Source organism: Mixophyes fleayi, chromosome 1, assembly GCF_038048845.1.
Source record: "Mixophyes fleayi isolate aMixFle1 chromosome 1, aMixFle1.hap1, whole genome shotgun sequence".
Lineage (NCBI taxonomy): Eukaryota > Metazoa > Chordata > Amphibia > Anura > Limnodynastidae > Mixophyes > Mixophyes fleayi.
In genome coordinates, this window is record NC_134402.1 from 154438479 (window position 1) to 154450954 (window position 12476).

The 12476-nt window shown below is 39.4% G+C and overlaps 1 protein-coding gene across 2 annotated transcripts in view; it reads right to left on the bottom strand.

Moving 5' to 3' along the window:
* PKD2 (polycystin 2, transient receptor potential cation channel) overlaps positions 1–12476 on the bottom strand; it is a 42583-nt gene that overhangs the window by 27161 nt on the left and 2946 nt on the right. For both annotated transcript variants that reach the window (XM_075201966.1, XM_075201959.1), the window contains exon 2: positions 6660–6773. In XM_075201966.1, the coding sequence (XP_075058067.1) occupies positions 6660–6773 (114 nt within the window). The remainder of the gene's footprint in view (positions 1–6659; positions 6774–12476) is intronic.

Genomic DNA, 12476 nt, shown 5'->3' on the forward strand with positions numbered 1-12476 from the left:
ATTGTTTTTTACTGTGTTTATCCCCATTTGTAAAGCGCTATGGAATTTGCAGGCACCATATAAATAAATGTTGATGAAGATAATAATGTCATCACATGTGATACCAACAGGTACCCGAGCCTGCATGATGCGTGTGTGACAAAGCGTTAATCAAAAAGGACCAACTGGTCTGTCTGTTGAAAAAGGATTAAAAGCCTCCCCTGTCTATTCCACGCACTAACTGTGCCTTGCCAATTATGCCATCATCACTATTTTTGTGAAGAGCTAACACTCCTACTCAGGAAGACTTTAGTTCTCCCTTTATCTAGACTAATCTCTCACAACTTACTTTAATCAGTTATCATAAACCAAATGATCTCCTCTGTTTCAGCTATGTGGCGTTCTAATACTAAGCCAAGTCTGGCATGGCACTTTGCAAGAACACAGGGAACTCAACTTATCAACGAACATGCTTCTGGTGCCCACAGCCCCCATTCCACTGTGATGTCAGAACTAGAAAGTCTGTGTAAATTAGAGATGAGCGGGCTCGGATATCTGAAATCCGAGCCCACCCGAACGTTGCCGATCCGAGCCAGATCCGGGTATTCCCTCCAATTGCAAAACTGAAACTGAGGCTCTGAGTCATAATTACGCTGTCGGATCTCGCGATACTCGTATTCTATAAATTCCCCGCTAGCCGCCGCCATCTTCACTCGGGCATTGATCAGGGTAGAGGGAGGTTGTGTTAGGTGGTCCTCTGTCCTGCTATATCTCGTGCTGTGCTGTGGTTTTTAGCACTTTGTATGCTTTTTTTTAAAATAAATCCAAACCAAAACCTTTCGTCAGGTGTTTTTCGAAACAAATCCGAACCCAAAACCTCAAGCAAATCCGAATCCAAAACACAAAACACGAGACACAAAAAGTGGCCGGTGCACATCCCTAGTGTAAATGCAAAATAGTTTTTTTTACATCCTCTCAAACACCTTTCAAGTTAGGGTTTCTTTACATTGGCCTAACTTCTTACCAGAATGTCCTACAAAGATCTTGCTATCTTCACAAAACAAGTCATAAGTTTCCCTTCAGTTAAACACAAGACATGACTCCTGTAAGTATAATATTTGACAAATTATGACATTTCCTGTGTCCTTATTTCCTTTCAATCAAACTTATCCCAGCTACTCAGCCTCTTGTCACAAAGTTGAGGTGTCCGGAGATATCACAGAACCACAAAGAATGGGAGAGGTCTGTTTTTGAATGTTATTGAGGATATGGATATAAACTTAAAGTGAGGATCCAAAGGGTTTTAGGTTTTATGACTGGTGCCATAAATTGGTACTGGGCACTCTACTGTAACTACACATCTGGATAACTCCATCCCTAAATACCTCATGGGTAAAGCAGAAGAATTGAGACAATCAAAAGGTTAACAACGTATTTCTCTTCCTCAGATTGGAAACATTCTTCAACGTTCCTGCAAGTCACACCAAGCTAATACTATGAAGTAAATCACAAACACATATTAGTTTTATATGATTTGTAAGTAGCTTGCATATGACAGTTAGCATTGGACTTATTCACCTACGCAGGCAGAGAATTTCTGTCAATAGTTTTCCATAATAATGGACATCAAGCTACTCCCATACTTGTCTTCAGAGATTACAATCAAGCATTGCAAGGCACAATTTGCGCATCATAGCCAGCCTGATTGAGCGATTTCAGATAATGGACCAAAATTTGCAAGCGAGTAATTTAGGCAGTCTGTCTCTCAATGGGAGTTTAAGCATGTTGTATCATCCCCACACCACCAAAAATCGAATGGGATAGCTGATTGTGAGGAAAAAAAGCTAGCAGTGATGATACAGACCCATGGAAGGCCATATAACATAGCAGGAAACACCAACAGAGGGCATGGAGAGTAGTCCATTACAACGTCTGATGTCATAGGTTTTAAGACATCCTTGTCATACACCAATGAGAAATTAGAATATAGAAGACATCTAATAATGTGTATTGTGCCTTTAAGATTGCTTCAAATATAATACAGTATATCTTTCTTTGTTCTTGGTAATATTTGCTAATGCTGGATTTTTTGATTCACCCTTGCGCAGTGCTAAAATGTCTACATGACTGAAATATTATATGTAGATGATTTGTTTTGATAAACTCAGATCATACACTACACCCTACCTGTGCGTGTGTTTGTGTTCTCCTGACCGTGAATGCAGTAAAGAAAGTTTCCTCTGTTCGTGTTCCACTGTAATATACGTTGGATTTGACAGCAACCCATTACATAAGCCCAGTTTGATACAGCCTAGTTTTGGCATACCAGAGAAACTACAGGAAAGGAAGCAGATTTTGAATTCAGGGTACGATTCATCAGCAAGTTGCTGCCTGAAATCAACATCAGGCCACCGGAGACTAGGTTGCTATGTTTGAAAGTTTGCATCATACTCATATCTTTTGGATGTGAAAAGCATTCTTTACAGACGCAATCGTGTAGATCTGGGAGTAGGGGAATGGTCAACTCTGCAGAACTATGGTGGACATTCTGCCCCTAGCCCAATGATGGAACAAAGTAGCCCAGTTGTGCCACTGTCAATACAGTGAAAATACTGTGTATCGCAATACCAGAGGTGGGTGTCTCAACAAGAACATGGGCTGTGTAGAATGGCATCTGGAATACTTACATGTACCATCATGAAAACCTCAATACAGCTCATTATCACCTACAAGAGCTACACCGAGCCCTACCTGACAGAATCCTGTTTATTCTTGGAGTGGATGTCAGAAAGGGAGAGGTTACAGATATCAGCCTTAAGTTTGGCGCCACCTTGTGATGCAATGTTATTGTTTTTAGGTTGGCCTGTACTTTTGACCCAGATGTTGTTGGTTTTGTGCACCACATGGCTACTGTCAACTAGCATTCTCTGTCTGTCTTTATTTCATGTATTTGAAACAGGGAAAGCATCTGTTCAGGAATAGGACAGCAGTAGTAGTCATAGTGGTGTTTACAAAGTGAAATTCTAGCTGAAATGTCTAATATGACCTAGTAATATGTCTCCGCATCAGCGAGGGTATGTGCCGCCTACTTCGAATTGGCTACAAGTCAGTGGCCAGGGCCTGTTTTATACAAAAGCATAGTCAATGCTGGACCTACAGCTGGGAGGAATTTCCTATTAGCAGCTATATTATATAGACCTCCTAGCACAAACAACTCATTATACTCAGACATCCATTATTTTATTTGTTTACTTCTTTGTTTATTAAACAAAAGGGATTAGCAGCTACTGTGACAGCTCATACTTGCAACTTTACCAGTTTAGTGACCAGCTAGCCTAGGATGCTCCAATGACACTTACAGCAGGAGCAGGTCTCAACAAATATGTCCAAAATGTTGAAGCCACCTCAAGTTAGAAGCTGCCATATCTCATGCCAGATATAATACAATGGTCTTTATCTGACTGATCGGCTTAGAAGAGTCTCTATCTGCCTGCCGTCATTTCCCCCTGGTGATGCTTGAGACAAGCTGAGCAAGAGACAAGTGTTCCGCTTACCACCAGGCTCACACTTGCTCTTAGCACAATTCAGCAACAACAGGTTTGCTAAATATCCTTAACTGGAATTACCCATAATGTTAATGACATCACTGTCTGGAACATTCTTGGGACTATTTGGAAAACTTTATGAAAATTTGAAGAGTCCATTTTTAGCACCTTAACTCATTTTAACACTATTCACAATTCCTCAGGACATAAATATAGACACTATATGAATGGATTGCTCTTTACACACCTTTATTAAAATTTCTCTGCATCTAGGTTTTGTTTACATTTTTAATTCTATATAAATATTGTTATATTGTGGTGTAAAATATCCATGTACACACACAGTTATCATTTGTGTATCCTGCCATGAAAAACAGAGTTGAATATCTATATATCTCAGTGGAGTTCATGTTGTGCTGCTTTTCAGAAGACACCCATGTGACTCTTGCCAGCATTTTCATTTTTCTCGGTCTGCAATTTTTTTTTTCCATGTTTAGCTTTAGTTCTCCATTACTTCATGCTAGCACTTACATTCTTTGTACCAAAATAAGTTCCAGGTTTACAAACTCAAGTTTAACATAATGAGAATTAAAGGACTGCTTAATTAACCCTCTACCTCCATATGGAGCAAATTTTACATAGCACAAGGGCAAGATGTGATGGTTATATTGTGCAGTTGTATGCTGATCTCATCGCCCACCTCTGGCTCTGGTGCAAATAGAAACCCTTGGTGCTCGGCATTTCCTACAGTTGACACCATCACAAATTCTTCTCTCTAGCTCTTGTAAATTTTGAAGTCAAAAGACAAATTCCCCCAGTGCAGTGAATCAAGACAGCACACATCCCCATAAAACTTAGTACAAGTGGCATTTGGACAGTTTCCAGACTCCGTATGCTTGTTGGGAAACTGGGTCTTTACATCGACACATTGTTCATCATTATGTTATAATCAACATTTATTTATATAGCGCCAGCAAATTCCATAGCACATTACAATTGGGGACAAAACACAGTAACAGACAATACTGGGTAATACAGACAAAAGAGGTAAGAGGGCCCTGCTCACAAGCTTACAATCTAAGGGATCAGAATATTTTGGTCTATTGTCATTACATAGTTTTTATTGAACTGATCTCTTCATAAGGCACAAGGGGGCGTTTTCAATTGTTAGCGGTAACGCTGATAAACGAGCGCTCAAAAAATCTTACCATTAATACGGTATTTACTCGCGGAATTTCAGCTCGCCGCCCCCTGAGCGGCGAGCTGAAATTTCGCCAGTAAACTACCGTATTAACGCTTTTCGCGCGCAATATTACCGTATAAACGGTAATATTTTTTGAGAGCTCGTTTATCAGCGTTACCGCTAACAATTGAATACGCCACAAGGAATAATAACCTATCCAGTGTTCTCCCCAGCACCTATTTCCCAGGTGCTCCAGTTTCCTGGGTGCTTTACTTGCCACCTGGCTCTTGGAGCCCAGCAGAGTCCTTTTATAATAGAACAAACCATTGTTTCTCCTATTATACCAGGCACTATGAGAGCACTACAGCCAGCAGTGTGTGTGTTGGACCACTGACCACCAGTCCTGGTAGGTGTGGGCAATAACCTCCAACATTTTTCAAGTATTACAATTTCCCCCACCGGGCTGCTTTTTAATGCCATCCTGCTGGACAAATTTTCTGGGGACAACATAGATATCCATCCTACAGACAAAGATCATTTTAAAGAATTTAACACATATATTTTCATTCATATAGAGTTGTGTCTGACAGCCTCTTCACATCAATATTCTTTTCATTCAGATGCCTGGATAGGCTACATGTGGATACTGCCTCTCCACCTTGCAACATCACATACAGTATTTATGGACACACAGGAGTTGGCTGAGCTGAAATAAATCGTTGCAGCTGTAAACATGGCAATGCTCTGATTGGCATTTAACCTCACCCACCTTATGTTATGCTTTACGTGTTTTCTTTTGAGGCAGTTTTTTAAGAAGGCAGAATCTAAATATAAAAATAAGGGTTTCTAGGAGTTCATTATATTATACAGGTGTATTAACGGGGTTGTCCACTTTTGGTCAAACACTTCTCAATAAAATATGCCCTTTCTGTACACCAAATAGGGAGTCATCATCCTGCAGACATCCTGATGCCAGCCACTTGTGGACCAAGTCTACCCATTATGTTCTATAGAAACTGCTCTGTTGAGCTCTGGCTTCAGGTAACAGGGGTGGGGGTAGGGGGTTCTCTTAAAAGCGTACAACCATTTAAGTAGGCTAGTAAACAATATGAAAGTATAATACTTTTCTATATATGTAGAAATGTGCCCATATTAGTTATATTTAGCACCTTGAGAAAGTCCCCTGTGGGACGAAACGCATTCGGATACGCCCATTACACCAATAGCCAATTAATACGAGCTACGGGAATCCCAGACTCAAGCGCTGGATACACATCATCTCTAGTCAGCTGACATCAACACAGACGTTCACAGGCTCATTCCGGACCGCCGCGTGGCTGAAAACTCTGGGACAAATAGCAAGTATCATATTTCTTTATGTTGTTGTTCACCGTACTGCATATCGGACTTTATTTACATACCACAATCCGACACGGTCTGGATGGACTCTGTCTCCGTAAAGACGGTGCAGCAAATGTCTATTAGCTATTATACTTAACACTGGATATATGCTAGTAGGTCAATTAGTAACATTCTGGCACGGACAAACAACTTTTTATCTATACTTCAATTTCTTTTCCTTTTAGGGATTTTGTGTATACCTTCTATGTGTTATTACCACCCATGTTGATTTTATGTTCAATTGTTGGTAAACGTATCATTTTTTTATGTGATTTTATATTTGCCAATCTTTGTTATGCAAAGTTCTGATATGATAAACATTATGATGCATTGATTGACTGGATTATCCAAGTCTGTAATAAATTTGTATTTTATTATATCATCCACTGCCATCCTATATATCTCCACTCACTGGATACTGATTCCATTATCATTACTAGTGTATAAAAATAGAAGGCAATGAGCGCCCAGCATTTTTAATGTGTTTGTATATTCAGCACTGCAATAAAGAAATACAATAATACATGCGATATATGGAGGAAGGTACTTACAAATACATAAAATGAGAAGAAACGCAACATAAGTGACCAACTCGCGGAGGACACTCTTGAGGTATTTTTCTCTTGTAGTTATTCGATCTTCTGTATATCTTGTACCCCAAAGACCTGTAAAATTTTAGGAGAAGAAACATTAATAAGACAATATATGCAAACAAAACATCTTTCCTTTTATACTTGCAGAAGACGGGTACAATTACAGGGCTCATGAATACATTCCAGGAGACCAATTTTCACTGTATCTTATAAACAATAATTGTGGCACCTCGTCTTTTTGCCCACCTCTACCATTGTTCCTAAATATGTCTGTCTGAATATTAAATTCTATCTTACTTTAAGGGGCATATTCAATTAGGATTTGCAGCTGAGCGTATAAAGTGTCATTACAGTACCGCCCCTATGGGGTGCGCACTGAAACCCACGTTGTTGCGGTACCGGGACCCGTGCAGCCGCGCGTAATCGCGGGTGCATATCCTTATTGAATTTAAGAATTTAATATTGAGGTCCTATTTTTAGAAGCACTATTTGTTTATGTTTTTAACATATTTTAGTATGTCAGATACATTGTCACTACATTTGAGTAGAAGTCTTTCAGGTATTTAAACTGGGAAGGACACCACAAAATTCATTCATCAGTTACACGGAGGATACATATGCCTTTAAGCAAGGAAATCTGGAGAATAGCAGGTAATACACTAAAAATCTTAAATATTAGTAACATATTAAGTAAAACCTCTGCATTTACCACTAGGAAAGTATTAATTCAAGATTTAACATTTCAGGTTTTTAGGTACAGTCATGGCCAAATGTTTTGAGAATGACACAAGTATTGGTTTTCACAAAGTTTGCTGCTTCAGTGTTTTTAGACCTTTTTGTCAGATGTTGCCATGGTATACTGAAGTAAAATTACAAGCATTTCATAAGTGTCAAAGGCTATTATTGACAAGTTTATGCAATATTTGCAGTGTTGAACCTTCTTTTTAAAAACCTCTGCAATTCTCCCTGGCATGCAACAAACTTCTGGGTCACATACTGACTGATTGCCGCCCATTCTTGCCTAATCAATGCTTGGAGTTTGTCAGAATTTGTGGGTGTTTGTTTGTCCCCCCACCTCTTGAGGATTGACTAGAAGTTCTCAATGGGATTAAGGTCTGGGAAGTTTCCACTTAGTTATCACTTTTGCCTTATGGCAAGGTGCTCCATCATGCTGGAAAAGGCATTGTTCTTCACCAAACTGTTCTTGAATGGTTGGGAGATGTTGGTCTTGGAGGATGTTTTGGTACCATTCTTAATTCATGGCTGTGTTCTTAGACAAAATTGTGAGTGAGCTCACTCCCTTGGCTGAGGAGCAACCTCACACATGAATGGTCTCAGGATGCTTTACTGTTGGCATGACACAGGACTGATGGTAGTGCTCACTTTTTCTTTTCAGGAAAAGCGTTTTTTCAGATACCCCAAACAATCTGAAAGGGGATTTATCAGAGAAAATGACTTTACCCCAGTGATCCGCAGTCTAATCCCTGTACCTTTTGCAGAATATCAGTCTGTCCCTGATGTTTTTCCTGGAGAGAAGCGGCTTCTTTGCTGGCCTTCTTGACACCAGGCCATCCACCAAAAGTCTTCGCCTCACTGTGCGTGCAGATGCACTTACACCTGCCTGCTGCCATTCCTGAGCAAGCTCTGGTATGGTGGTGCCCCAATCCCGCAGCTGAATCAACTTTAGGAGACGGTCCTGGCACTTCCTTGAAGTTCTTGGGTGCCCTGAAGCCTTCTTGACATCTATTGGACCTCTCTCCTTGAAGTTCTTGATGATCCGATAAATGGTTGATTTAGGTGCAGTCTTACTAACAGCAATATCCTTGCCTGTGAAGCTTTTTTTGCGCAAAGCAATGATGACTGCACATGTTTCCTTGCAGATAACCATGGTTAACAGATGAACAAGGATTTCAAGCACCACCCTTCTTTTAAAGCTTCCAGTCTGATATTCTATTTAAATCAGCATGACAGAGTGATCTCCAGCCTTGTCCTCGTCAACACTCTCACCCGTGTTAACGAGAGAATCACTGACCTGATATTAGCGGGTCCTTATGTAGCAGGGCTGAAATGCAGTGGAAATGTTGCTTTTGGGATAAAGTTCATTGTCATGGCAAAGAGGGACTTTGAAATTAATTGCAATTCATCTGATCACTCTTCATGATATTCTGGAGTATATGCAAACTGCCATCATAAGAACCGAGGCAGCAGACTTAAAAATAATATTTGCACATTATTACACAAAATTTAATTTATGGACATCTATGGTTTGATTTCTTTGCATGTGTGGATTGCAAGGGTTGTTGCTGACGTTTGGTGTAAATTTCATTACAATAGCCACATTAAATATATATTTCCTGAGAAAAATGTTGATTTGTTCAATACTTATTTCACCCGCTGTACATACAACTAAAACATGCCATGATTCATCATGAGCTCACTACTTACAAAAAAAAAAAAACACCAAACACAGAAGGAAAAAGTACATTTGGCTGGACATTTTAACTGGTTTTATGAAATGCAAAGATATAATGGAAAATTACAGCATAACTCATACCATCAGCTCTATTTTTAAAGCAAAACGGCAAGTGCTGAGTTAGACAGTTAACGCTTCATGATGGAATACTATTTTGTGCCAATGTCCACAATAACGTTGATTTTTTTTTAAAAAAAAGGAAACCAATCAACACCCAAGTACTACAATATAGCATTCATTAAGCTATAACACAAAAGACAATTATATTATAGTGCATCCTTTATGCTATAATATTTACAAGTACATTTAGGAATGACTGCTCTGTATAGATTTATGTGTATATAGTTTATACCCATTTCATTAGCCTGTATTATTAGGCTGGTATAATCCCGATAGTTTAAATTTTGTTTTTCGTATTACAATGTAGGGATTGAATAGCATATGAAAGATGTGTGGTCTAGTGGTTTATTAACATACAGGTTTGTTTCACATGCCATTCAGATTGAAATGGTTGTTATGACACCCAACTGTATGCAGAGGGAGACCTGTGAATAAAGAAGTGGACAACTCCAAATGCATGTAATAAGCTGGGTGGTCAAACACTATATACAAATGTAAATTGTATTCCACACCAGGGGGTAAATGTATCGAGATGAGAGTTTTTCCGTCGGGTTTCAAAAACCAATAGGCAACATCTCCACTTTGGATAGCCTACTTGGGGATATATTTACTAAACTGCGGGTTTGAAAAAGTGGAGATGTTGCCTATAGCAACCAATCATCTTGCTTTCATTTTGTAGAATGTACTAAGCAAATGATAGCTATAATCTGATTGGTTGCTATAGGCAACATCTCCACTTTTTCAAACCCGCAGTATAGTAAATATACCCCCAAGTAGGCTATCCAGCTTGTTGCTTGTTTTAGAGCTGCAGTTTAATACATATACCCCTAGTACTCCTTCATTCTTTAGGACAGTCTTTAGGGGAGATGAAACAGATATAACTTGTTCTCATATACTGGATGACATTAAAAATGTAATACAATAAATATTAGAGAGAGTTTCAAAAAACTCATGGGCAATATTAACACAGATCATGTGCCATATCCAGGCCTTGAGCCTTGTACCTTTATTGACAGTGTAGTGTTTTTCTCTTTTCCTTTAAAGTGGGTTATCCCTTTAGCAAAACTCATAATTGTGTGCACCCCGCAGCCCCATAAAGCAGTCAGGATCCCCAAAAATAACCAGAAGTATAAGCAGCTCAGGAAAGTTTACACTCACAAGGAGAACCAGATCATGAATTCAGGAGTAAACTGCTGTCTGTGATTGGACAGTAGAGGCTCCGTTCCAGTGAGCTGCAGATGGATTCTTGGCTGCCCATTTACAATAACTTCTGCAGTCACTCATATGGAGTTTCAATGTTTTCCTGGTCTACTTACACCAACAGTAATTTCTAGAAAAATAACAAAATGCTGACAATTGCAATTTAGTTGGTTTCTATGGGTTACAGCGCCATTTTCTTGTCAACATGCCCCCCCCCCTATGTGTTTCATATGAAAGAGCTACGCGTGTACATTTTATTTAGGGTTTGTTCAGATGGGCAATTAATGACTGTTTAGTAGTAATTTGTTCATGTAGTGTTCCAAACAGAACTGTACCCGAGCAAACTGTCCAGAATATTGCGCAAACATCTGGATCATGACCCCAGTGCCTCAGAGCTGGATTAAGGCTCTGGGGGCCCCAGGGCACTTTAGACAGTGGGTCCCCTATGATGCAACATGGTTATAATTTTATACAATACACAGGCAATACTGTGTGCACTACTGTTAGGTGCACACAGCTCTGCTTTCACAAGCAGTACAGTGTGAAGCAGGACATACCTCCTAACTGTCCTACGCGAAATAGTCACCCAAATTCGGGACTGCCCGACCAGATGTAGGACAGTTGGCAGACTGTCCTGCTCTCTCCTACCTGTTCTTGTCACTTTCACCACTTGTGGCTGCTGGTGTCTTTAGCTCAGTTGCTGCTTGTCTGGATCCTGGAATGTTGGAGGCCCTATTTGGGGAAAAAAAATGGGTACGTGAAATTTAGAAAATTTCAACCAGCCCCGGTATTAAAACAATAGTATTCCCATTTAATATATAAACATATTTCCCTCCCTCCAAACAGTCCCATCAATAAACTAAATGGAATTTACGTTTAAAAAATATAACCATTTCCCACATCCATGGCATTAAATAATTCATATTCACATTTAATAAAAAGACCTAATTTTCCCCAAAACAGCCCCACGTTCATTTATGAGCTTCCAAACCACCCTGGCATTAAATTTTAAGGTCCAATCACCCCATCTTAAATTGGTAGACTCCACTATTAAATTAATTTGCCCCACCAGCACCCCATTAAATAATTAGCATCCACCTGCAATGCACCATTAAATTAATAACCTACCTCCCACATTATATTAAAAACCCCTCTTCCCTCACACATTATATCAACATACTATCCCCACTAACTTTGTTCTATCCGTGCGCTAGAAAAAAAGAACACTGGTAAAATGACATCAGTTTTGACTATATAGATATATCAAAATTGGTGTCATATTATCAATGTTTCTTTTTTTTCAATCTGCGGTATCATTGATAGAGATCTCTAATCTCCGAGTGAAAGTGTGACTTACCTTGGTCCTCTGAGTATATCGATAAAGCTATATTTCATCTGGAACACTGCATGAGGACATTTTTACTAAATGTTTATCAGTCACTTGTCACAAACATATGTGCAACAATATAAAGGAGCTTCCCAACTTCATGTTACATTAACATAATAGTATGGTAATGTCTTTCTGCAACTTTTAATAATTACATTGATTGTTTCCAATGCAGTTATTAAATTCCTTTGAGCGCTACATAATTTGCTGGCGCTATATAAATAAATGTTGAGGATGATGACGATTGCCCTGTGTTATTATGAAACAGTTTTTCTCAGCTCTTTAAAGTGGATACAATTTTATCTACAGATGACTGTGCTATGTATTTTCAAATACAGCATAACATTTCATAGGAGGCGCCAGATAAGGTGTGCAGCCTCACCAGAAATGCCCGTGGGTTGTGTTTACTGTGGGCATGGCTTCATGTGTCCTGTCAGTGACACTGATTCGGTTCCTGCACTCTTGATCGCCTGAACACAGTGCTCAATTTAATCACTGGGTTTAAAGCATAAAACCGCTTGAGCACCTCCACCTTCAGTGTAGGGAGGTTGCTAGGAAATCTAGTGTAAATATAAATGCAGTGGGATTCCTTCAC